This window comes from Macaca mulatta, chromosome 9, assembly GCF_049350105.2.
Source record: "Macaca mulatta isolate MMU2019108-1 chromosome 9, T2T-MMU8v2.0, whole genome shotgun sequence".
Taxonomy (NCBI): Eukaryota; Metazoa; Chordata; class Mammalia; order Primates; family Cercopithecidae; genus Macaca; species Macaca mulatta.
In genome coordinates, this window is record NC_133414.1 from 108,245,428 (window position 1) to 108,273,367 (window position 27,940).

Consider the following 27,940-nt stretch of genomic DNA (forward strand, 5'->3'; position numbering starts at 1 on the left):
AATCTCATGTGAGCCACCTAGCCCTCTGCTGAGCCCTTAGATAAAACCTTGGCGAAACGAGAATGACCCAATCCAGACATCTCGGCACATGGAGACAGAAAAGAGAGAAAAGCATCATATGGTATGGGATGGAGGTTGTTTGTTGGTGCCACATCGATCCTTAGAGAGACCTATCTACTTCCGGTCCCAAGTGCAACTCACAGCATCATATTCATAAAGTTACAGCCTTGCAGGCAATTGCTAAGACTAAAAAGCATGGGAGTGCAGGGTATTAGGTCCAAAACAGTAGTCAGTTTTCCAGTGTCTCTGGGAGCTTCCCAAAGTGCACAGGTGGCGGTTTTAGAGCCAGGCTTTCTAGGTTCAAATCCTGGCTCTGCCCTTTACAAGCTGCTTGGTCTTGGACCAATAATTTAACATTGTTTAAAGCTTCATTTCCTCACCTGTAAAGCAAGGATAAGAACAGTGCCTGCATCCTATTTTTGTGAGAATCAAATAACAGAATACATGTGAAGCTCTTAGCAAAGCCTGGCACACAGTAATGCTTTAGTAATGTTACCGTCATCTTGAGCATTGCAAAGAATGCCTCAATTAACACTCAAAACACCACTGATTCTTTTTTTTTTTTTTTTTTTGAGATGGAGTCTCGCGCTGTCGCCCAGGCTGGAGTGCAGTGGCCGGATTTCGGCTCACTGCAAGCTCTGCCTCCCGGGTTCACGCCATTCTCCTGCCTCAGCCTCCTGAGTAGCTGGGACTACAGGTGCCCGCCACCGCACCCGGCTAATTTTTTGTATTTTTAGTAGAGACGGGGTTTCACCGTGGTCTCGATCTCCTGACCTTGTGATCCGCCCGCCTCGGCCTCCCAAAGTGCTGGGATTACAGGCGTGAGCCACCACGCCCGGCCCAAAACACCACTGATTCTAATTCACTCCCATGTCAATCACACACTATGGCTACCACAAAGAAATGGATCCAAGAAAGCCTCTACTGTAGTGAGTAAAATTTGAAGGAGGAGAAGTTCGAGCTTCATATGGGCCAGGTAGTTTGATTTTGTGTGTGTGATTCCATGGTCTCTGCCAGGAAGCTGAGATCCTGGGAGGGCCCTCTTGTCAGCGAAAGCCCTTCCTCTGGTGTGGTTTACCTGGTTTGGGGCTTATGCTCTATTTACCATGTCATAATCTCATGCCACACAATGACTCCTCCCTTTGCCTGACCCAGGTTTTAAGATTCATGTGGCCCTCCCTGGCCTGTAGGTACAGCACCAGGCACGAGGAGATGTGAGAATAGTCACAGCAGCCCCCATTTGGGCTTAGGTTCTGCGGTCCGACTGCCTAAATTAGAATCCTTATTCTGCCATTTTCTAGGAGTGAGATCTTAGCTGAATTGCTTCACCTCTGGGCCTCAGCTTCCCCTTTGCTAAAATGGACATTATTAATTGTGCTTAGAAGAGTATCTGACATAGAGTAAAGGGCTCAATGAATATTAGCTATTTCAATGAACTTACAGTCTCTGCAATTCTCAGAACAATCTAAAGGATTGGTATTCTTATCCCCAGGTCAGAAATTGGAGGCTCACTCAAGTTACAAAACTGTTCCAAGTTCACACAGTGCTTAGGGAGCGAAGCCAGGATTCCAACCCAGGCCTAAAGGACCTCAAAGTCCAGGGTCTTCTCACCAAGCCATGCTGCGTAATACAAATAAAGATTTAAGGACCAGAAGAATGACCACATGAGACTGAGGACAACTCAGGGCCATGTAGTTTTCTGAGAAATGTCCCCACACCTGGAATCATTGCCAGGAGCGGGGAAAGTTCAGAGAAAGGTGTGCCCAGTGACAGCCAAAAACTTGCATGAGGCCATGTGCCTGAGGTGGGGCCAAATGGGGCCTTGAAGGATGAGCAGGATTTGGAGGAGAGAGTAAGGATAAAGGAGTATGTCCTCCTCCATCATCTGAGAGAGGGGCTTATGTGTCAGCCCCAGAAGCAGGGCTTAGAGGCAGATATGTGCAGAATGACTGCGCTGGGCTGGAGAGGGACAGGAGATTCTGCTGAGTGCTCACACAAACCTGATGTGCTGCCAGCCAATGGGGGCTCCAGCCATAGTGGACCCTGCAGGCTCCAGTGACAAGCTGAGATGGGGAGCTGATGAGGATGGCATTTTGGAACTCAGGCATAGAAAGATGAAAGCTGATCCAGACCAGGGGGTCTTGGGAATGGGAGGGGATGACTGGAAGGACAGTATAGAACTCCGTGGTGGTGGCTGGGGCAAAGGGAGTGTGAATCCAGCCTCTCAGTTCTGAGTCAATGGGAGCACCAGAGCCCCTGGGGCAGATGCTGGAGGCTTCACAGCATGTCTGACATTCTGCCTTAGCTGCAGCCCTGATCCTGCTCTGGAGGCTACCTGGCCGCCAGACCCTGCCCATTGCTTCCCTGACAGAGCAGGTGGTGGCACGCAGGGAGCCAGCGGGAAGACCGCAGCGGGACACAGAAGGAAGGAAAGAGGGAGGGTGGGCCGGTTGTGGTGGTGGGTACAGACACCAAAAAGGAACAGAAAGCAGAACTACAGAGGCTGCAGGGGAGGCGGTGGGTGGCCAGCCCCACCAGTGCTGCCCTAAGAGGAGAAAGGGACATGATTTAATGTGAGGAACTGAGGACAAGACCCAGATTCAGACTGGCTGGGAGAGGTGTTCTGAGTCTAAATACTTAACATCTTAGGCTTGTCATGGTGAGCTCACACCTGTAATCCCATCACTTTGGGAGGCCAGGGCAGGAGGATCATTTGAGCCCAGGAATTTGAGAACACCCTGGACAACATAGTGAGACACTGTCTCTACAAAAAATATTTTAGAAAATTAGCCAGGCATGGTGGCACATGCCTGTGGTCCCAGCTACTCAGGAGGCTGAGGCAGGAGGATCACTTGAGCCCAGGAGGTTGAGGCTGCAGTGAGCCATGACTGTACCCCTGCAACCCAGCCTGGGTGACAGGGTGAGGCTCCATCTCAAAAAAAGAAAAAAGAAATACTTATCATTATAGAAACTCCCTTCGTCTGTATGTCTATTCATTCCTTCACAGGACCATTAACAGAGGGGTAGGGGTACAGCAATGGGGGCTATAGTTCTGGCTCAGCCATCATCTCACTACATGACCTCAGGAGTCACTTTGCCTCTCTGGTCTCCAGTTATTCCTAAAATGAGAAGCTTGAATTGGGCAATCTTTCAGGACTTTCTAAGCTTTAAAATACCTTTGAGCCCAAGTGTCATTCCTCTATTCTTAGTTCCCTGTGGCAGGACTGATGTTGGATATAACTCTCCCATGTCAGTGTAAGACCAGTACCTCCAGGGGAATGTGAACAGGGAGACAGAAAACCAGGTAAATGCTGGCTCCACTGGGAGCACCAGGGCCATGACAAAAGCAATGTTAAATCTCACTTCTTTAGTGGACAAAGGATCGTTATGCATGCCCCATACTTCTGTGTGGGCATTTACCCAAGAATCCCTGTCCAAGCGCCTTCTTTGCTCTGGATTTTAATTTTTTCCGTGTAAGTGAGTTTGCTGCCCCTCCACCCCATATTTGCTCTGATCTCCTCCCTGCATGATAGCAGAGCCAGAGGAAGAGTCACAGGTGGACCTCCCAGGGATGCCACCCCATCAGAGCCCAAGAGTGGCAATCAGAGCCCAAGAGTGCAAGAGAGGGGCTCTGTTCAGTTCTGACTCCTCAAGGCCTTGTGGGATAACCAATGAGGCATCTGCAGTGATCCCAGCAGACTCTCAGGCACCACGACTGGTCTCCCTCTGACCTCCATCCCCAGCCAGACCTCAGACTTCAAAGATACAGAAGGCTGTTCAACTGTGAAAGCGCAGGAACTGGGAAGCAAGTTCTTGTGTTAATGTCAGGAACTCTAGTGCCTTCAGAATAAGAAAAAGTATCCCCCAAATACGTAAACACTTGAGCATGGGTCAAAGCAAGGAGCGGCAAAATGGGAGTCGGGGACGGGTTTTCCTCTTAGTGGCTGCAGTCACCTTGGACAGGATACTTAATGTCCCTGAGACACGTTTTCCTCATCTGCAAAACAGAGATCGTAATTTCTATATAACGGTGCTAATAAGAAGATTAAATGAGGTATGTCTGTGAAGAGCTTAGCTTAATGCCCAGAACAGAGTCAATACTCAACAGATTTTCAATCTTCCTTCCCCACAGCAATGCCAGCTGCCTGGAGCAATGCACTCTGCCCAGTGGGCCAGCAGTTCCTTAAGGGCGATGTTTCTTCCTCAGGGAAAGACTGAATTGGGATTGCTGGGTCTGAACTGAAGGCAGCAGGCTCCACACCGGCGTGACCTGAATCCCTGGAGGAGACCCAGGTCTCCATTCTTTGTGTAATTCAAGCTTTGTCCTTCTGTACTCTAACTAGGGAAGGGGCTATGGTGACTCTTCTACTGACCTCCTGCAGGGACAGTTGCTGGTCCTTTCTATCCTCTGCTCTCTGAAGGTCAGCATCACCAAGATCAACACACTCTTGGCTTAGACGGTTTGGGGGAGCCATTTGTTTCCAGAACCGGAAAGAGGACATAAATCCAGCGTGTGGGGGGAAAATGGCTGGAGCATTTCAGGAGCCTGTGGTGGATCAAGTGCTCCAAAGGGCACATGATTAGCCTCCCAGGCTCAGGAGGTCTGGTAGGCTCTGGCCTCCACACACTAGGGTTTCCAAGGTCCTGAAGATTCCCCAGGTTCAGGAGGAGCTCTCAGGGCTGATTTCTGAGGCCCTGGTCATGCAGCTGTGCAGAAACCTCAAGGCTCAGGGGAAGCAGCTGGAAATGCTCCTGGGACATGAGTTGGGGTTGGGGAGAGAACGGCAAGGGAGGATGCTAACTGCAGGTGGTGATGGTGGTTTTGGACCATTTCCGGGGATTGAGTGTAAGAGCAGGGGAAACTGCGCAAGGCCCCAGTCATCTGGCAAAGCAATAAGATGCATTTCTGAGACCCTGGAAATCAATGGATTTGCAGGGGTCAGGGGCTGAGGGAGTAAAATCTACTTGTCTTTCAGTTCAGGAAAGGCAATAGGGACAGAGATGGTGGTTTATAGCAGGGTTTCTTAAGTGTGATTTACATTCAAATCCCCTGGAGATTTTGCTAAAATGTAAATTCTGATGCAGTAGTTCTAGGTTGGAGCCAAGAATCTGCATTTCTAACAAGGTCCACATGAGGTTGATGCTGTCAGGCTGGGAATCAAACTTTGTGTTGCAAAGGCTTAGAAGACCGTGTTGGGCCACCCTTCTGCATTCCAGGAGAGATTAAATGTTCTGACATCAAGACTATTTGGAAGGGTTCCAGGAAAGGGAGCAGGTGTCTGAGGACAAAAAAGAGAACACTTCAGAGCATCAGGGAGATTGGAAGATGTGAATTCCTAAAGCCAGGGAATGTTAGGAGAGGCTCACTTCATCACTGGGCCCTGAGCCCCAGAGATCTGTGTTTCTGCAGGAGTGCAGAACAATTAGTATTACAGGGGACCTGACAGATCTTCTAGTTCAGGCCTGCATAATATAGATAAGGAAAGGAACATGAGTTGCCCAAGGTTACACAGCCAGTTAGTGGCTAGACACTGAAAGACCTTGTGTGGGGGCTCAGCGGTTTGCAGTTCCTCTTGTTGGCGATGTAGATCCATGAAAAGATTTAAAGAGAATTTTATTTCAGAACAATTTTCTGGTGGAAGTTGAGAGGACCACATGCAATCAGGAATTAAGCAGATTACTTAGAGCCTTCTACCCTAGGACAAGCAAGAGATGATGAAGGCCTTAGCTGTAGCAATGGGAATAGAGAGGGAAAAAATATTTAAGAGGCATTTAAGAGCAAATCAATGAGATTTGGAGATGAATTTTTGTAGAGAGTGAGGGAAAAGGAGGCATCAAGGTTGAGCCCAAGGTGTGTGGGTTAGGCAAAAGGATGAATAATAGATGGATTCCACCTCCCTTTTCCCCAAGCAGAAATAGAGGGAAAGGAGAGGGCCTGGGTGAGTAGATGAGCAGGCAGACAGGTGAGTGTGAGGGGACAATCAGGAGAGATGTCCACCCTGAAATCAGATATGTCAGTCCACTTAGGTTTCCAACAATTGACTCGGAACTCCTGGCATCTGTGTCCAGCATCTCTGATGCTATTGGTTCATCTAAAAGTGGCAAATATTCCGCACATTTGTCCCCGAATCCTCGAATTAAATGTCACCTTCTCAGACAGACCTTCCCAGACCACCTAAGCTCTTCTCCTACCCCAGACTGATTCCCCATCATTGCACCCTTCCATTTTCCCTCACATCAGGTACCAGGTTTGCTAATTTATATTTACCTGTTTGCTTTCTTGTTTCTTATCTGACTCCCCACTAGTCATTCAGTACTGTAAGGTCAGGGATGGCATTTTGTTCCCCACTTCAGATCTAGCACAGTGAGAGTCACATAGGACACACTCATGAAACACATGTTGAATGAATCAGAAAATGTGCGAAACAGCTGAAGCACCTGGAGATGTTTATCCCAGAGAAGAAACCACTCAAATGACCTAACTTCTTAATTCTCTCCTTTGAAGTTGCACAAGACAATTCTATTTCTATTTTTCTTAATTTTTTTCTCATATTTTAAGAAATGGGATCTCGCTATATTGACCAAGCTGGTCTTAAACTCCTGACCTCAAGTGACCCTCCCATCTTGGCCTCCCAAAGTGCTGGAATTACAGGTGTGAGCCACTGTGCCTGGCTCTACTTTTCTTAATATTTAAAGGCTTGAACTGTGTGGCCATCAGGATAGACATAGGCAGCCACAAGGAAATGGATTGTATTTATATCCAGCCAGGGCCATCTGTCCCTTGCCAGACCATGGGAAACCACCACAGAAAGGGTCCAAGCCGAAGCTGGGCCTTGTGCATGGAGGAGCATGGTGGTGGGATAGGGGTTAAGCCCTGGATCAGATATTGGTGTACACGACCTCTGAGGTTCCTTTTAAACCCAAGACTCCATGATTTTATCATTTTCCCATCAAACTTCTTTAGTTCTTTAACAGGTTTAGTCTGTTTTGGTTTCTTTTCTTTATTTAGAACTTGGAAAGAAGAATGTGTTTGTTCTCATGTAACTAGGAAGTTTCCTTGACTTATTGATTAGGTAGATATTAAAGCCCAGAACAGGGTCCCTCTTTTAGTGCCAAACTGTACTGGCATCCCCTGAACAACTGTGTAAACTTGCTGACTGATTGGCAGGGTGATGCCAATAAATACTCTGTGAATTAATGAGTGGTCCAACAGGCCTGTAACCAGACTTGGGCAGGTTGGTCAGCATTTCTCAGTGTGATAAGATTCGCTTTGGAGGAACTGCACTGTCTAACTTATTACTATCTTGATCAGTGGCAAAAAAATAAAATAGTAAGCATCATTTAAGGTTATGGTTTGGTTTTAGGCTGTTTCCCTGTTGAGAATCATCAATGATGTCTGTAGCTCTGTGGTTTTCACTGAGGGATATTCAGGAAATCTTTATATTTAATGCTATAGAAAGATATTTTAAAACTATCCTCCAAGGTATTTGTTCTAATAAAGAAAAGCATGTTGAATATTTTACTTGGCTCACCACTGCCAGAAACACTACAAATCTCAAAACTAACCCTTCTTTCCTGCCAAAGTTGATCTTGGCTGGAATGAGGTTACAGGATAAACTTGGAGAGGACTGAGTGTCAGCAATGTGCCAGCAATAATTTATTACACCCACCCCTTCAACAACCCTCAAGTATCAATTTAAACAACTTTTGATGGAGGAAGTCGTTTCTTCCCCACTTCCCCCACACTTACAGCCACAGATTAGATTCAGTAGTGCTGCTGTGGAATTCCAAAGAACTTTGTGCTTCCCATATCACTGGATTGTAATTACTTTTCTTTTCTTTTTTTTTTTATTTGAGACAGGGTCTCACTCTGTTACCCTGGCTGGATTGCAGTAGCATGATCACAGTGCACTGCAGCCTTGACCTCAGTGATCCTCCTACCTCAGCCTCCCGAGTAGCTGGGACTACAAGTATATGCCACCACACCTGGATAACTTTCATTTTTTGTAGAGACAGGGTTTTGCCATGTTGCCCAGGCTGATCTCAAACTCCTGGGCTCAAGCAATCTGCCTTCCTCAGCCTCCCAAAATGCTAGGATTGCAGGTGTGAGCCACTGCACTTGGGCCTATAATTACTTTTAACATAATTGATATGGTTTGGCTGTGTACCCCCCAAATTTCATCTTGAGTTGTAGCTCCCATAATTCCCACATGTTGTGGGAGGCACCTTGTAGGAGATAATTGAATCATGGGTGCAGTTTCCCCTCTACCGTTCTGGTGGCAGTGAATAAGTCTCACAAAATCTGATGATTTTATCCAGGGTTTCCCTTTCTCTTGGCTCTCATTCTACCTTGCCTGCCGCCATGTAAGACATGCCTTTTGCCTACCACTATGATTGTGAGGCCTCCCCAGCCATGTGGAACTGTGAGTCCATTAAACCTCTTTTTCTTTATAAATTACCCAGTCTCAGGTATGTCTTTATCAGCAGTGTGAAAACAGACTAATAACAATAATCTGTCTTCCTTTCTAGACTATAAATTCCTCAAATGTAGAGTCTATCTTTAACTTTTAGCACCGTATTCCTGCCTCAGATCTGTGGGTACCTGGCGCATGGAAGATGTTTAATAAGTGACCAACAAATAGGTGGGTAGATGGATGGATAAAAAACTACATCTCCACTGTAGTCAAATGCCTAATAGATTCAGTCATTCTTGTAGGAAATATACTTTTTGTTTTCAAATGAGGATAGCAGATTTCCCTTTCCATAAGCGTAAACATAAATGTGAACATTAAATGAGTCAAGAGTCAGTTAAAGTATCTGAGAAATACCTTACCTGAAGCGTAGTCCCTTCGAGGAACACTTGGAGGTGCTTTGACTTTTAGCCTGGAGGTAACAACCATGAGACAAAAGGTCAGTGAGCAGAACAACGATGGTCAAAGCCGATGCTACAAGCTGATATAGAAAGAATAGATAGACAACTAATAGCATAATGGCTTCTCTTGGACCCATCAATGGACAGATTTGATGTATTGTAAATGTAGTGAGGCCATCAGTCAGGGGTTTTCCACCTCTCCCAATCTCCCCAGTGAATGCACAATGTGGCTATGACTTGGCAAAGGTGAAGTCAGGTGGAGAAGGGCTCAGAGAGGTCAGAATATGATAATAGTAAGCACTGAGTTCAGAGGTTCAAGGAAGATAAGTGTTGATTGATTGGTAAGTTAAGTGTTGATAAGAAGGTAAGATAAGATGAACTATATTTTAATGACTTAGAAATGTTTAACAGGAAAAAATCAGCTACAATAAGTATTTTGGTTGTAGGTTGGGCTAAAATTATTTTTGCACCGTTTAAAAAAACGCAGATAAGCCAGACACACTGGCTCATTTCTGTAATCCCAGCACTTTGGGAGGCCAAGGCAGGAGGATCACTTGTACCTAGGAGTTCAAAACCAGCCTGGGTAACATAGTGAGACTTCATCTCTACAAAAAAACAAACAAAATGAACCAGGCATGGTGGCATGCACCTGTGTTCCCAGCTACTTGAGGGGCTAAGGTGGGAGGATCACTTGGGCCCCAGATGTCAAAGCTGTAGTGAGCCATGATCACTCCCCTGCACTCCAGCTTGGGTGACAGAGCGAGACACTGTCTTTAAAAAGAAGAAAAGCCAAACAAGTGAACAGTGAGTGTCTCAGGATTGGAGATGATGAGACTTAGCATATTTAGTATTCAACTTGTTTTAAGCACTCTCAAAACTACTTTAGTACCTTTATGCATATGTGAAATGTGCTAAATAGTCACAATCCTTCCTCATTCAATAAAAGAAGAAAATTGAAATTACATTTGAGAAAACTATTCCACGTTTTGTAAATTCTGATACCTCCCTTTCCACTACTTGAAATGAGTAAGGTTTACAGTCAATTATTTTTAATAATTATTACCTATTTTAACTGAGAATTGTTTAATGAAATATAAAATATACATAAATAAAACTTATATCCAGTAGCCTTTATTTACTAAAATATCATATCTTCTATAGAAGCAGTGTAACTGCTATTATATACAAATATTTCATGTTTTGAAAAAAAAAGGAGCATAGAAATTTGTGTTTGATTAAAAAACACACACAAAAAGAATTTATGAACCAAAATTGTAATTTGCAAAAATAACAGTACATATATTTACATAGAAATTCTGGTTTTCTTTTTTTCATAGGCTCTCAATATCTATTATTTCATTCAATTCTCCTCGCAAGCCAGCAGGGGGGGCTGGGAAGATACTATCATTAAGTCCATGATGAGGTATAGAGACAGAGATCGTCCAAGATGTTGCAAGGAAGAAAAACAAAAACAAAACTGGGTCTGGTGCCCAGGTTGGTTCGAGGAATAGTAAAATTTCATGGCCCGGCGCGGTGGTTCATTCCTGTAATCCCAGCACTTTGGGAGGCTGAGGAGGGCGGATCACAAGGTCAAGAGATCGAGACCATGGTGAAACCCCGTCTTTACTAAAAGTACAAAAAATTAGCCGGGTGCGTTGGCGGGCGTCTGTGGTCCCTGATGCTCGGGAGGCTGAGGAGGGAGAATGGCGTGAACCCGGGAGGCGGAGCTTGCAGTGAGCCTAGATGGTGCCACTGCACTCCAGCCTGGGCGACAGAGCAAGACTCCGTCTCAAAAAAAAAAAAAAAAAAAAAAAAAAAAGGAATAGTAAAATTTCCAAGAGCACAAACCACCTATTATCCATTATTACTATCATTTCATAAAAGAAAAGGAAGGGTATTTTAACACCCCCAAATCATCTCAGAATAAAGGAAAAACTCACTAAAGGACTGTTGGCCACTGAACACTAGGAATAAAAGGCGTAGTTGAACTTTACTCTGTAGCTGGCTGCTGCGCACAACCCCCAACACTTCATGGTCCTTATTTTCTCACGCGGCCATAGACCAGTGAAAACTCTGTCACAGTCTTGTGTTAGGGAACCAGCGTGTTCAAGCATGCTTCCTCCTTTCAGGGTAGCACCTGTGGCCTGGCTTGAAGTAAAAGTGTAACTGCAAGTCACTTTGAGCTAAAGGGCCCCTGATGTCACCCAGGGTAATGACTATGGTGGCCATAATTTCTAGGCTGAGAAGAACATGGTTTGTCATATAAAAGTGCTTTGGTCATCCAGTGGGCAGAATATTTGAAATAGAGGCTGTTAGCAAAAACTTGAGCTCCACAGCCGCTATAAATATGACTGGCCATGGAATAGAGAGACACTCTATGCAGAGGCTTCATGTTATTGAGAACTGCTGTATTGTAAAACTGGCAACTGGGGGCATGGAATAGAGAAACATTTTATGTAGAGGCTTCATGTTATTAAGAACTGGTGTGTTGTAAAACTGGAAACCAGAATTGCTAGTGATTGTAACAAAGAGTGTCTCAAAAAGAATAAGATTCTATCTGTAGCAGAAATAATAAGCGAAAATCATCACACACCTCTCCCAGTCACCAGACAGAACATGAAGCCAAATTCTCCTCCTCTGTAAGATGACCACCACCTCACAAGCAGAAGGCTTGTGTTTTATGTTTTGTGATGATCACTTTTGCATAGAAACTCATTTACATTTCATAGTCTGGAAATACCACCAAAAGTCATTTCTTATTTTTAATTTCAGCATAGATTTAAAAGAATAAGGATGCTGTTTCGAATGTATAGAGAAATGAACTTCTATAAACTATTTTTTGGTCCAAAATTTGGGGAGAAAAATTTGGTAATAGCAATCAAAACTTTAAGGACACAACTCCTTCTATTTGGAAATTTCATTTTAGGAATTTAGCATACTGGTATATTCAAGGTCTGCAATGAACATGTATTAAAGTATTATTCATGACATTTAAATTGGAAGAAACCACCAGAGAAATTTGATTGCTATTATCAAATTCCTCTCCATAAATGTTATACCAGTTTAAATTCAAATCCCCCCTTAAAGATGACCACCAATACATAGCTAGTTAATTGAATTGTAATACATTTAAGGTAGACTATTAAATCATCTGTTCAGAAAGGAATGTGGTTAATTTTTACTTACTAACAAATAAAAACGTCCATGAAATAGCTTAAGTAAAACCAACAAAGCAAGTTGGTAGAATGGCGTATGCACTATGATACCATTTGTGACAAAAGTGTATGTGTATATTATGTACAATGGCAGTGTATGTATGTTTAAGCACACACACACATACATATATACATACTTATACACACATACATACATATATATACACATTGAACTTACCATGACAATGTCCCTTTCTGGGGAGTGGGTTAAGATGGAGATATAAGGAAATGGGAGATTTTGACTTCATATAATTCTTGCCGCTTTAATATTTTTCCCTGGTGAATCTGTATTAGTTTTATTTAAAAAATATAAAGACTTAACAGAATACCATTTCCCATTTCCTCTTGAAAGAGACTTACCTACTAAGGTACGTACGTCTACCTTAGATTTTGAGTAGGAAATGCAGATATGTACAGTTTTTATTCTCTTTTAAAGAAAAAAGCTTAAGAGTTTTTGATGTACAAGGAGTTTTGAGATGCTAGCTTTCCCTCTCCAAGTGCCAACTGAAAAGTTCATTTTAAGGTAATAATTCAAAAAGCAGAAATCAAAATATAGAAAACTGGCTGAGTGCTGCAGCTCAGGCCTGTAATTCCAGCACTTTGAGAGGCTGAGGCGAGCCGATCACCTGAGGTTGGGAGTTCAAGACCAGCCTGACCAACATGGAGAAACCCTGTCTCTACTAAAGATACCAAATTAGCCAAGTATGGTGGGGAGTGCCTGTAATCCCAGCTACTTGGGAGGCCGAGGCAAGAGAATCTCTTGAACCCAGAGGTGGAGGTTGTGGTGAGCTGATATTGTGCCATTGCACTTCAGCCTGGGCAACAAGAGTGAAACTCCGTCTCAAAAAAAAAGAAAAAAAAAAGGGAAAACACATGGCATCTTGAAGAAGCTAGGGCTGTGTTTTATAACTTTTCATTGGATTTCTCCATACATGTGTTCATAGCCCTTAGCTAAATGGTTATAGAAATGATTTTCCTGCTTTGACATTTGTTAGGCACCTTGAATGGGCATAGCTCACTTTCCCTGCAGTGAGAAGGAAAATCAAAGTCCACTGAGTACCACCGCACTCACTTGTCCTGTTCCAGAATGTAGACCCAGCCACCATGGATTCCAGCCAACAATAAAGAAGGGTTACGTGCTATAGAGGTTGAAACTTCTCATCCAGGTAGCAGAGAAATTTGTTTTCTTCCATGTAGCACATGTTGACTTATTTTATATAACTAAGTATTTAAAGAGAGTCAAACTTACTTTTTGATTTTATTGATTATTCCACCTTCATTGTTTTTAATATCATGGACCATCTTTTGAAGCTGCCTGTAAAAAACAAAATTAAACATAAGATACTAATAACCAGCCTGACTTTTTAAAAACAGTCTTCTACTCTTCTCAAATACAAAAAAGAAGGGGGAAGAACCCTACCAAAACAACCTCCAAACAGGATGAATTATATTGTATTTAATTAAATTGACCATCTGCTACTTTAGCAAAGGAGAAGCATGACTGATTCTATAAGGACTGTGGTCACTGGGCTATGTACCCCTCCGTTGGGATGTCTGGGCCAGTCTCAGGCTGTGAAGAAAGATATTCTGATTCCTTGCTCATTATCTTAGAGCATCTCCATTATGAAGATAGGTGCTACTCTGTGGACACAGAGAGGCTTCAATCAGGCCCAAGGTTCTTTTTTGTTAAATGTTAGTAGGTAGCATCTATTAAAACTTCCATTTAAAAGTTACTCCTACCTAGGAGTCATAAAGAAAATGACTATTAAATCTGGCTGATATTTGAAACTTCTGTAGAACAAAAAGTAATATTGAGGCAGGAGAATAGGGCTGGAGGCAGGAAACCTAAGGCCAGTTTACACTGACTGCCTAGAACTGAATCAAAAGGAAAACCCCACCTCTCCATGCCCAATCAACAAAAAGATCAGAGGCTACTTCCTTTGCACTGTGTTATAGATGAAAAATGGAAAGTGCCTCTGATTGGTCCCCTCCTGTAACCAATCAGACTGGTCCCAGGCCAAGTCTTCCTGTGTAACTTCATACCTTCACTTCAGCCTCTGATTGATCACCTTCTGCAACCAGACTGGTCATGGGCCACTCCTTCATTTACATAGGATGTAACCAAGTAACTAATGGGAAACCCCTAAAGGTATTTAAACCCTGGAAAATTCTGTAACCAGTGCTCTTGAGCCACTTGGTCAAGCCTGTTCCCACTCTGTGGCGTGTACTTTCATTTCCATAAATCTCTGCTTTCATTGCTTTATTCTTTTGTTGCTTTGTTTGTGCTTTCATTGCTTTATTCTTTTGTTGCTTTGTTTGTGCAGTTTGTCCAATTCTTTGTTCAAAATGCCAAGAACCTGGAAGACTGGTAGTCAAAACCCTCCACTGGTAACAATATGTACAAAATCAAAAGATAAATGACATGCTGGAAGAAATATTTGCAGTATATAGTAATAATAATAAGAACAACATACTAGGTTGCTGCAAAAGTAATCACAGTTTTTGCCACTAAAAGTAATGACAAAAACTACGATTATTTTTGCACCAGCCTTTCTTGATTTACAAAGAAATCTTACAACTCAATAAGAAAAAGAGAAATAATTCAATAGAAAAAATGAGCAAAAGATATGAACACACAGCTAACAGAAAACAAATACAAGTGGTCAATAGACCAATGAAAAGATATTGAACATCACTTGTATTTAAACAAATCTAAATCAAAACAACAGTGAGATGTCTTTTCGCCTATCAGACTGGCAAAACACAACAAGTATGATAATATCCAGTTTTGAGAAGGTAAATTGTTACAATCAATATCTGTCAAGATTTAAAATGTTCATGACTTTTGACTCAGCAATTGGACTACTAGGAATTTTTCTTAAGAATATGGTCACAAAATGATGTCAGTATATACATATAAGCATGTTTATTGCAGCATGATGTGTAAGAACTCTCTAATCCTCCCTGCTTCTCCTGCCCTCCCCACAGCCATAACTCTGAAAACAACCCAATGCTCATCAATCATTAAAAAGGAACTAGTTAAAGAAATTCTGATAGATCCATACAATGGAATGCCACAGACCCCTAAAAAAAAAGAGGAATATACATCTATATTGCTGCCTGGAACTTCTACTTTCTAAAAAGGGGATTATTATTTTATGATGTTTTAAAATATTTGAATTTTTATAGCATATGTATATATCATTTATATTATCTGCGTTATATAAAAATATGGAGAAAAATGTTATAATGGGAGGATAGGGCCATGTTATGTTTTCCTCATAATAATTTTATGACTTAAAAAATGTATAATAAAATTTCACGTGGTTCTTCCCTGAAAGAGTAGGATGTTTTAATTCACCTTTTAGGTAAACTCTTCCTTTCTTCCAAGAAAACTATTTGACTGGATCCTTTAGATAATGAGCTGTACACAGCTATTGTTCTTATAGGAAATGGTGATTTCCCCATAATCCTGAAAGCAGATTTTTCTGACTCTGGGAGCCAGGCCCTGGGATAGGTAATAGAAATAATTTAGCGTAGGTCTAGGAAACTGTTGGTTGAGGACATCTGGGAGAAATACTACCTTGGCCCTTTGTGAATTTAGAACGCCCATGCAGTGAAAGAGTTGCTTTTTGGTGTGGTGGTGGAGCAGTTTAGAGGGTAAGAGGACAGCTTGTCAGAAGAACTCTGCCTGGGCAAGCCTGTGGGTGTCCTCTACCAAGTGTTAATTTAAGGCTAAACACTGCAGCGATGCTGGTGGTCTGCCGGGGCTGCTCTACTGAGGGCAGGCCCTCTAGCGCTTAGTGGAGTGAGATTTACTGGATAGGGAATTGGGAAAAGGGAGATGCTCAAACATAAAATGGGAACTTAGAGTGCGGATTTTGGGGAGATCTGTCTCCTTCTAGGGCTAATGGCTGTTAGGCACTAGAGTGCTGAAGAGCACAGACAAACCTGAGGGATTTTCAGTGGTGGGGGTTGGGGCGATGGCGGGGTTGGGTGGTAGTCCTGAATCTGAGGCTGGGTCTGGGCCTCTGCTCTGAGAAAAGCCACAGCCAGAGCCATCGCTAGCTGTTTTCAACCATATAATCCCTCTCCGCTGTCCCTGAATCTTCAGTAAGATCTTGTAGTAGCTTCAGCCTGGCCTCAGCTGGGCCTTGGGGAAGAGAGTGTTCCACAGGCATGGAAGGGCGGAGGGAGGACAGGCTGGAGGTTGGAGTAGAAGGTTAAGAGAAACTTCTTTGGGGACACCCTTAAGGCTGCATCTTGGAGAATTATCTGCATAAGTGAGGGACCCACTGAGAGGCCCATGTTCAAATGTATGTGTCAGGGTCTGGTGCCACGTCATTGTAATTTGGGTAACATAGGAAATGAGACCACATTTTATACTCCCTAGCTAGGGAGGCCAGAGGCCAGGCACACTGATGACACAAGTGTAAGAGCTCGGGGAAGAGCCAGGCTCATATTATGGGCTCAGTAGCAGAGAGAAAGGATGGTTGAGAGACACACAGAGGGTCCCTCAGATGGGCCCTTGAGTTGCCTCACAACTCTACAGTTTTCTGGAATTTGTTCATGTATACTCTATGCCAAACCCCTTTCTCCTTTTCCTGAGGAACTATAGAGAATCTTTGAGATAGAGGAAAGAAGGAAATGAAAATAAGGGGTCTGGCAGTGGGGAGAAAGAGAGATTGAGAGACAGACGGGGCGAGGGGGAAAGAAAGAGAGAGAGAGAGGTTGAAGTGGATTGATTGCAAGGAAATTCAATAATTTTATATGGAGGGCAGAGGGCAGCTCTAGTTGTAAGCTGACTATAACTGAATAGAGTATCTTTAACCTAAGTTAATGCTTAACGAGGTTGAGGAGCAAAATGAGCCAGCAGTAGGGACACAGGCAGAGTAATAAGGAACCAGGGGCCAATTTGCATAAGTGATTTTGCTGTGGATGTAAATAAACAGATGCAAAATGTTGCAAAAGAATTGGATGCAATTTTGTCATTTGCTCAGTTTGGCATTTGGTGCTTCTTGGCATTTCCTAATTACTTTTTATTGTGTATTATTAGAACTATAACAATTATACTATGTAACTATATCATTATAGTAAGTTACTGAAGTGTTACATAAACTATACTTTTTAAAGTGGATGCATAATAACAGTAGATCTTTATGGATGCATGTGATATTTCGATACATGCATACAATGTGTAATGATCAAATCAGGGTAATTGGGAAACCCATCACCTCAAACATTTATCATTTCTTTGTGCTGAGCACATTCCAAATCTTTTCTTCTAGCTATTTTGAAATATACAATAAGTTATTGTTAACTATAGTCACCCTAGATAAATTATACTTTTTATATTTTGAAGTTTTCTTCTCTCTCTGTGTCTCGTTTACACAAATTCTGATGTCTATAGACTGCTTTGTTACAGCTGCCAAACTTCTGTGATCTGGGAAGACATAGTGACCCCAAACCAAGATTTGCTGTGATGCTCTTAGCTCATTATGTCAACTCTGCATGCATCTGGTGGTGCACAGTTCTGCTGCTCTCTAGTATTGGCCATTGTATCTTGGAGTGCTTTTTGCTCCTTATTACAACTTATAACACATGCCATAGCAAAAGAATGCACAACTGGCTGTTCTAGGAGGGGTTGTTCTGGATTCAAACAGTAATCCTTTTACTGACATGAGTTGTGTGTAGGTTCACTTTGATTCTCTCATTCAGAGATATCCTTCCATGGTGGGACGATGGATAATACAGTCACAATGTCCTAATCTTCTAAAGTCATAGAGAGACAGCCATGCTCATGTAACAAAATAAAGTGAAGAACAAAGCTTATCTAATACATGTTTTAAAATATATATTAATATTGTAATTTTAAGTGGTATGGGCATTTTGGTATTTAAAAATGGTGAGCAGGTCATAAAAATAATTATAATACTTGTATAAACTGAATCGAATTTTATGTTCTCTCTTTTGTTTTTAATTTTCAAGCTTTTGAATTAAGACACGTAACTGAGTCACACTGTAGTAGTGTGACCTTGGGTAAGTCTGAATCTTGAGAGATTTAAATTCCAGGATGCACTGAGAGTAGAAAAGTCACCATTTGAAAGTTACAGCAGTTTTTTGCCTTTAAAGTGCCTTGCTTTAGAATCCGATAGACCTCAGGAGGGCTATTGGACCACAGCTGGCTGGGCCTGGAGACTCTCATTGGGTTGTCTGTGGTGCATCAGAAAATCTGCATATTATTATTATTATTATGAGACAGGGTCTCACCCTTGTTGCCCTGTTGGTGGGGGATGGACTGTCTTTGCTGTCACTCATCCTGCAAAAACTCCAACCTATAAAAAGGATGTAAGAAAATGAGGATGTAGCAGGCAGGCCTCAGGCTTGGTACTATGATGTTTCCTGTCTTCCCGGGCCCTCCTGGTTGTTGGTCCCTGTGCTGCAGGTTGAATAGAGGAATCTTCTAGAAGGATTCCCATTGAATAGCCTTCCAATTTTTACTACCCATGCATAAGATGCACAGATTTTACACAACTAAGATCACTCTTGACATTTTGAAATCTGCATGTTCCACTTAATATATTGTGAATATGTTCATAAGTGAGCACCATCCTTAGGCTGTATCTGTATCTTTCCTTCCTCTGCAAACTGAGAGGCTTTTAAATAGCTGAAACTCTGATCTAAGTAGGTGTGACTAGAAGCAGTGAATCAGGACCCCTCAGCTTGAGGGATTAGAGAGATTACCAGACCACACGGCAAACTGAGACCAGGAGAAGCAAAGGCTGTGTGAGAATAATTGCCGAATGTCTTGTTTCTGGGAGCCTGGGATCAAGAGGCTTGGACCTGAGGGGCAGAGAGGGAGGGAACAATCTCTGGTTCCCCCTTGTGCCTTCAAACCCAGCCTCTCTTCCAGATCACCGTCTGAAACAGTGTTTTCTGGAGTAAGGTCTAAAGATTGCCTGTATTTGTTTATTAAAAATTCAGATTGCTGGACCCTAAACCATATCAATAGAATAAAAATTCCAGGTAGGGCCCAGCAATCTGCATTTTGACAAATTTCCTAGGCCTGGTGACTCTTATGCACACAGAAGGTTGAGAGCCATTTTTAAAAGAATTAGGCCAGGCCAGGCGCGGTGGCTCACGCCTGTAATCCCAGCACTTTGGGAGGCCGAGGTGGGTGGATCACGAGGTCGGGAGATTGAGACCATCCTGGCTAACATGGTGAAACCCCGTCTCTACTGAAAATACAAAAAAAATTAGCTGGGCGTGGTGGCAGGTGCCTGTAGTCCCAGCTACTCGGGAGGCTGAGGCAGGAGAATGGCATAAATCCAGGAGGGGGAGCTTGCAGTGAGCCGAGATCCGGCCACTGCACTCCAGCCTGGGCGACAGAGAGAGATACCGTCTCAACAACAAAACAACAAAAGGCTTAGGCCAGGTTTATCCTCTTCTAGGCTAGGTTTAAATGGAAAGAGGAAAAGAGATGACTTCCCAACCTCCAGAGTATCTTCCCCCATCCACCATAGCCTGGAATAGCTTTAACAATAAATCTTACTGTTTCCTCCATAATGAGTGGCCAAAGGCTTACCCAGGCATTCTCCCCAGGAAGGGAAAGACACTGGCAATGGAATCTTAGTCAATGGTATGATGTCTGCTTTCAACAAGGGGAAGACAGCAGAAGGAATCGGCTGTGGTTGCCAATGGCCAGGCATTCACCTTTACCTGGACTCAGATTAATACAAGTCGGGCACAGTGATGCTTCCAGCCTGCCTGCCTTCTCTTCCCAGGCAGCCTGGTGTCAGAGCAGGGACTCTGACCCCAGGAGCTGAATGTATACAGCCCAGCCTTCTTCAGTGAGTCTTTTTTTTTTTTTTTTTTGAGACAAAGTCTCGCTGTTGTCCCCCAGGCTGGAATGCAATGGCGCGATCTCGGCTCACTGCAACCTCCGCCTCCTGAGTTCAAGCGAGTCTCCTACCTCAGCCTCTCGAGTAGCTGGGATTACAGGGGCATGCTACCACGCCTGGCTAATTTTTGTATTTTTAGTAGAGACGGGGTTTCACCATGTTGTCCAGGCTGGTCTCAAACTTCTGACCTCAGGTAATCCGCCTGCCTCGGCCTACCAAAGTGCTGAGATCACAGGCGTGAGCCAACTCACCCCGCCCTTCAATGAGTCTTTTATGAATCGAAGTTTAGACCTTACATCAACTGGTAGTCTTTCTACATCTCCTTCTTGGATGAAAAGGTAGGTTAAAGAAATGGTCTTGACTTTGGCTGTACATTAGAATCACTTAGGGGACTTTAAATAATCCTGATACCCAGGCCTTGCCCCTGACCATTTAAACCAGAATCATTGACTCTCAGGGGATCCAATGTGCAGCGAAGGTTAAGAACCACTGGCAGTGTTATCAGGATAGGAGAACTTTGTACATACCCCAGGGAAGATCGTCTGGCCGAGCGAGCACAAGGAGAGGAATCCATAGAGAGAATCCACAGAAAGGTATCTGCAGGCTGAGAACAGCCCCAGGCACGTAGAAGGATAAACAAGTTCAGGAAGGATGGAGTTGAAGGACAGCGAGCTCTTCCATGGCCAAGAGGGCATGGGGGGAGGGCAGCTGCACACAGATATTTTGGCCAGATCACCAAAGTTGTCCAAGAAATTACGTATTTTACAAAAACACTTTTCCAATAATTTATATTAAATACAGGAGATGATTTAACAGATGATATTATTTGTAAGAAGTTTTTTTTTTTTTAATTTAGTAGAAATAAGAAGATCAGAAAACATCTTGTTTTCCTTGTAACTCTAGTGCTGTCACAGAGGACAATGAAAGGCAGGTTTCAGGATTTTTTTTTTTTTCATTTGTCTTTCAGAAAGGGTGGAATGCAAAGCATTGCTAATCAGAGAAAATCCCTGTTTAATCTGCATGTAGGAATGGATTAAAGAGTGTCTCAGGTGAAACTGACTCTTTGTAAACAAACTGAACAAATAAATCCTTCCTTCTTCATCCCCTACATCTTAACCTCAGGTCCAGTTCTTGAGTTTCATCCTTTCAGTGTTCAAAGGGCTGGTCCTCCTCTCTGAGCCAAGGTCTAAGCCTACACTTTCCCCTTTACAACAGGAAAATGCAGCAGCTGGCAGCGGGGTCCTCCCACCCATGCTGTGAGGGCTTATTAGGGCCTCTTTGAGCAAGTGTTTCTAAAACCCAGATTTCAACAGATCACTCCCTCCTCAAGAGTGCAGCAGCTCCCTGGTGTCCACTGAATCAAGCCTGAGCTTTTTGTCATGGCTCAGAGTCACTCAGTCTCACCCTGAGCTCTATGCTCATATAGAAATTTTATTTTTGTTACTAAATTTTAAAACAGCTCTATGATAGAAAATTGAAAACTGCCAATAAGAAAAAGGAAAAGGGCCGGGCGTGGTGGTTCACGCCTGTAATCCCAGCACTTTGGGAGGCTGAGGAGGGTGGATCACTTGAGGTCAGGAGTTCAAGTACTGCAAGCACCCCTGGGGGCTGCTGGCTCAGCCCTTTGCTTTATCCACATATACTTGGGTATATCCTTAGAACATCTGTGCTAATACAGTTGACCTGGTATCTCCAACTTATATGTTTCTAAAATCAATTTGGAGTAGAAATCTCTATAATGCTTTCCTTGGCATATATAGAAACAAAAATGTATCCATGAATACTTTTTACTATCAATGGATTTTTAAAAACACTTTTTTAAACTTAAAATTCAAATAAATTTAAATGCATTTAATTTAAAAATAAAAAAATTAATGTTCATCATTAGGTCTGCTGATTCTCTAGTTGACTTCCTCCTTTTTTAGGTGTTTAATATAATTGACTCTGGGTTTCTTTTTAAGATGCTACTCATATAGTATATTTTATTTTTGTGACTAAATTTTAAAACAGCTCTATGATAGAAAAATTGAAAACTGCCAATAAGAAAAAGAAAAAGGGCCAGGCATGGTGGCTCATGCCTGTAATCCCAGCACTTTGGGAAGCCAAGGAGGGTGGATCACTTGAGGTCAGGAGTTCAAGATCAGCCTGGCCAACATGGTGAAACCCCATCTCTACTAAAATTAGAAAAATCAGCTGGGCATGGTGGCGCGTGCCTCTAATCCCAGCAACTTGGGAGACTGAGGCCTGAGAATCGCTTGAACCCAGGAGGCAGACGGTGCAGTGAGCCAAGATCACACCACTGCACTCCAGCCTGGGTGACAGAGTGAGACTCCATCTCAAAAAAAAAAAAAAAAAGAAGAAGAAGAAGAAAATGGAGTTTATAAGCTGGCATCCTTGGATCTTCAGGCTTGAAACTTCTGAATGTTCTTTAACCCTTTCTCTCTGTCTTTGACTCTTCATCTCACATCTCCAGTCACATCAAAAGGGTGAGGAACAGCAGCCAGGTATCAGGAACAGCAAGTGCAAAGGCTCAGAGGTGAAACTGTCTGAGATGTTTGGGGTTCAGTGAGCAGCTGAGAGTGGCAGGAAAGTAGGTGTTGAGGGGATGTTTACAAGACAAAGATGAGACCGCAGGGAGCAGAGACAGATAGTCAAGGGATCTGTTAGGCCAGGGAGATGGGGGTTACAGGCTTCCTGCTGGAAGCCCTTGGAGACCTTTCCTCGGGGTGTGTCATCACGAGGGTGGAAGAATGGAGGAGGACCTTGGCCTGGAACAGAGGTGGCTGGAACACCAGTATAGAGGCAACCCTGCCAGGCCCAAGCCTCAAGCTCATGACAGTGTGGTACCAAAGGCAATGGAATAACACTAGGAGTGCCCTGTGGGCCTCAGCTGTGCAAAAGGACCAACAACTCTCCAAGAGGACATTACTGAGACAGAGTGCCATGTTGGCCATACTGGGGCCTGAGACAAAATAAATCAGCAGGACTGATTCTGTCTTTGTTTAAAATTCCAATAATTTCTTCATCATGGATTTGTGGGCATTCATTTTGATTTTTAAAATATTATATTAAATACTACTTGTATCAATTTATTGATGGGGGTTACCCCTTAAAGTTTAATGTCATGATTTGCTGTTTTATACAAGACTCATTTTGTTTTATTCCACAAATATTCAGTGTGTGCACACTGGGCATGGTACATGCAGGCCACAGAGCTAACCTAAACACAAACCCTTCCCTCTTGTAATGCAGGAAAGGGGCCCCTTTCACCACCTTATAACATGACAGAAACCTTCTGGCCTATGTGAAGCCAGGGGACAGATACAGGCAGACTGGATAATTCTCTGATTCACAAAAAACATCCTCCTCTCAGGTCACTTCTGTCTTAAAGCTGAAGTCTTTGGCCACCAACCCATCGTTTTGAAGCAGCATGATACTTTTTAGTGACTATCCTGTTATTTGCATGCAGCAGGACTCCTATGACAATTTCCCCCCCTCCACTCTTTCTAAAGCCTTGTCCATTTCTGGCCCCAGCTTCCTAATGCTCACTTCCTCCAGCCTGGCCTTCCTATGAAATAACAGCAATTATATTTAGATTTGTGAATTCAGCACTGGAGGCTGCTTCCTTCTGGAAAGTGAGCTCATGGTGGAGCTGGCAGAATTTTGACAGCTTTGGCAGTCCCATGGTGTGATAATGTGAACAAGCCCCTCAAGGTCGAGTTAGTGCCCTTCTCCTCCATTTCACATATGCAGATACTGAAGCCCAGAGAGATCAGATATCATGAGTGTCTCAGACTATACAGCAGACTCCGAATTTTCCCTATAATTAAGGTAGTCACAGAAATTTGTAAGTGAGAGAGACTTTGGGAATATCCTGGGTCAACCTCCTCTTATACCAAGGGAGGAAATTAAATTCCAGGGAAATTTTGTGATTGCCCCAAGGTTAATGTAGTTGAGGACTCCTCCAACTCTTTTAGTCATACCTCTTCCTTCCCTTTCCACACACGGCTCGAGCCCCCTGCTAGAGGAGAAACTTTGCCATGGCCAGAGGTACCCCCTACATTCTTATGCCAAAGTTCAGAGCCGTGATTATAGTACAAGCCCAGTAAGCCACTGTTGAAAGAAGCGTCATGCATGCCAGTGATCAGACTTGGAAAATCAACAATGGTAAAAGCCAGCATTTATTGAACATGTACTATGTTCTTGGTACTTTGTGTGCATTATCTCATTAACCCTCACAACTACCCTGTGAGGGAGGTTCTATTATTATTCCCATGTTTATATTGTGATAAAAAACACATTGGCCAGGCGCTGTGGCTCACGCCTGTAATCCCAGCACTTTGGGAGGCCGAGGCAGGTGGATCACGAGGTCAGGAGATCAAGACCATCCTGGCTAACACTATGAAATCCCGTCTCTACTAAAAATACAAAAAATTAGCCAGGCGTGGTGGCAGGCACCTATAGTCCCAGCTACTCAGGAGGCTGAGGCAGGAGACTGGCATGAACCCGGGTGGCGGAGCTTGCAGTGAGCCGAGATAGCGCCACTACACTCCAGCCTGGGTGACGGAGCGAGACTCCGTCTGAAAAAATAATAATAACAAAAAATTTACCATCTTAACTATTTTTAAGTGTCCAGTTCAATAGCATTAATATATTCACATAGTTGTGGTTATCCCTATTTTTATAGATGAGAAAATTAGACTCAGGTTAAATAATTTGCCCAGATCCTACAGCAAATAAATGACAGAGCTGGAATTCGAAATCAGGTCTGACTCCAGAGCCCATACTCTCAACCCACTCTGGATGATACAGGCTAACTTGTTTCAACTTGGCCCCTCACCAGGGCAGGTGACTGGCTTTACCACTTACATGCCTCTCTGGATACCTCCCTCTCCGTCCCTGAAGACAGCATCCATTCCCTCTACCAGCCCAGTAATCTTTACTGTGACACATGTGCCCCTACCCCTGGCTATTGGTCCCCAAGGTTAGACGTTTTGCTAGAGTGGAGCATTGGCTCTTAAGGGCCTGTTTCAGACTTTGGGAGGAAGAGGGAGAGTAAAATGAGGAAGGTACAGATGGCAGGAGAAACAGGAAGGAGAGTGGGTAGGGCACGTGGGAGGCAGGAGAGACTGCGGTAGCAGCCCTCTAGGGTCTGGAATGTGCTCAGAAGTAGGGTGGCTGAACAGAGCAGTTGAAAGGACACCACCATAATCCATACATCCTTTCTCAACATCTGAGGCAGCAAGGCCACCTGAGGGTCCTGGAGTGGAGGGGCTGCATTCCCTTACACACCAGTATCTTGCTGCCAGGGCTGTTTCTTACTATCTACTTATTAACTGTATAAAGTAATTTATAAGTTTCTCCAGGCAGTTCATACCCTACCTTTTTTATTTTTTTTTTTGCTTGTTTCTTTTTTTTTTTTCCTACTGAGATCTGCAAATATTTTGTGGTAGTCTTTGGCATGTCTGAACGGCTGAGCTTGGTTATAAGCAGTCAGAAATTGGGCTGACTTGGCACAAGCAGGAGTAGGGATGATTCCACTAATACCCTGTGTCCTTCAAAAACTCCGGTAGGATTTACCCTATCGGAGGCAGTTAGGCATCAGGCACACCACCCTGAGACTGATGAGGTGGCAAGGAAATGAGGCTATACCTGCCTTAAGAAGTTCTTAGAAGCTTTGTCACTTGATGTGACAGCTGAAATTGGCATGGCTCTTCCTCTCTCTGACTTTAGGGGCCAGTGGTCCTTGAGGCCTCCAGGGATACAACACTTTCCTTTCCTTTAGCACATTGGAACGCTTGCTGAACCCTGCCCTCACCGCCCACCTGGCCGAGGTCTTGGGTAAAGGGAAACTTCCTCATAAAACTACATAAAAGCAGACTGCAAAAACCAAAAAAGTTAAGGGAGACTCCTGTGTTCATAGACGACACAGACTCTTGGGTTTGGAAGAACTCCAAGAGGTCATGTCGTTTAGTCTCTTCACTGTGTCTGACTCTGATGTGCTCATTGTTCTGACGAGGTGCTGACAGCTGCACTGTGCCTCTGTTCACCGTCTCTCCTCTACCAGCATAAAAATGTGAAACTGACGTCTCTTAAATCAAACCAGCTGCCAATAGGTTTGTAAAACCAAGCGACTGATAAGTAGTTCTAATCATGTTTCTGAAAATGCAGTTATACATAATTCCAAAAAATAAAAGTGTCTTAAGAATTTCAATACGTTCTTTTAAAAATTAACTTAATGGGGGAAAAAGGAACTTTGGCTATATCTACATGGCATGATATATATAGTATTGTCATCTACTTGTCCTGGCATCCATTTCTGCAGCTAAAAGCAAAGATATTTTCAGGAAGTAAAGAGTGATTTTGAGGGATGGCATTTCTCATACACTGAAAAAGTTTGACCTAGTTAAATTCTTCTTGGCTCTGAGAAAACAAAGATATTGGAAATGTCTTGTATGTAGGGTAGGGGTGAAAGGAAGCATTGTAATTCATTAAAAGCATCTAAAAATGTTTGTCAATAATACATTTAAATAAAAACTTTGAAACAATATCTTTTTTTTTTTTTTTTTTGAGACAGGGTCTCACTCTGTCACCCAGGCCGGAGTACAGTGGCATGATCTCGACTCACTAAAGCCTCAACCTTCCTGGCTCAAGTGATCCTCCCACCTCAGCCTCCTGAGTAGCTGGAACTATAGGCATGTGCCACCATGCCTGGCTAATTTTTTGTACTTTTTGTAGAGACAGGGTTTCGCCACGTTGCCCAGACTGGTCTCAAACTCCTGAGCTCAAGGGCTCTGCCCACGTCGGCCTCCCAGAGTACTGGGATTCCAGGCATGAGCTACTATGCCCGGCCAACAATATCTAATTGGTCAAAAAAATATATAATCATAGATCCCCAAAATACACTCGTTTATAGTAAATATAGGAAATTGTTTAATTATCAAATTTTAAATTGTGGTAAAACACACATAATGTAAAATTCACCATTTCACCCATTTCAAAGTGTACAACTCAGTGACATTTAGTAAATTCACAATATTGTGCAACCACCACCACTAGCTAGTTCCAGAATATTTTCATCACCCCTAAATAAAACCCCAGACCCATGAAGCAGTCATTAGCAATTTCAAAGCAGATTTTTGAAATAATTTACTTTTGAGGTATTTTCGTGAAAGCGTTTGTTTTCCTTATGCTAAGAGCTTGTTAACAGAATTGACCCTAATAGGTAGCATCGGGTATATTAAGCTCAGTTATCTAAGATTGGTTTGGCAACTGTGACGATCTTTGAGTGTGAAGATGATGTGAAATCAGAAGTCCTGCCACGGTAAAAAAGGGAACTTTGACCCTGAACATGCTGTAAAGATCATCTAAAAGCCAAAATCATCATCATATATATATATAGGTAGAGAGTTCATTTTTTTCAATGATTTTATATTACATTTGCCATTTTCTTTTTTGAAATTATAGTTCTTATGTTTGTATGTGATTCTCATAGTTATTTACACTAAAATGAAATACTCTTTCCCTCCTGGTATGTTCAATATTGAGTAGGGACATTAATACACTTTTTATGCTTAAAAAATTATTTTTCATACTGAAGCTTTTTATACTTTGAACCAAGTAAGGTTGTAAAATGAAGGGGTAAAAAATGGAATGGGGTTGGGGATCATTTCACTCTAGGTATGAGCTCAGACTCTCTTGTCTTCTACTCCAAGCACCCTTGGTCATAGCCTCCCTCTGGGGAACTCCCGTTTACTTAGGTGTGGTCTCCCACCTCTGGCCTTTCCCCGCTTCTTATCACCATGTTCCTGAACAATGTTCCATTTATCCAACTAGATTATTGATTGGACCACCTCTGTGGGTGGGTAGGAGAGCTCTCTGCCCCCTTGGTC

At 43.0% G+C, this 27,940-nt stretch overlaps 1 protein-coding gene across 4 annotated transcripts in view; it reads right to left on the bottom strand.

Moving 5' to 3' along the window:
• Window positions 1-27,940, bottom strand: part of BLNK (B cell linker) — a 79,410-nt gene that overhangs the window by 42,063 nt on the left and 9,407 nt on the right. For 2 of the 4 annotated variants that reach the window (XM_077946968.1, XM_015147833.3), the window contains exons 1-3: window positions 20,576-20,736; window positions 13,397-13,462; window positions 8,894-8,943 (exon numbers count right to left, since the gene is read on the bottom strand). In XM_077946968.1, the coding sequence (XP_077803094.1) occupies window positions 8,894-8,943; window positions 13,397-13,462; window positions 20,576-20,622 (163 nt within the window). In that variant the 5' untranslated portion in view covers window positions 20,623-20,736. Of the gene's footprint in view, window positions 1-8,893; window positions 8,944-13,396; window positions 13,463-20,575; window positions 20,737-27,940 lie in introns of those variants that run through there. The other 2 variants (XM_077946967.1, XM_015147832.3) reach the window with 1 other exon arrangement.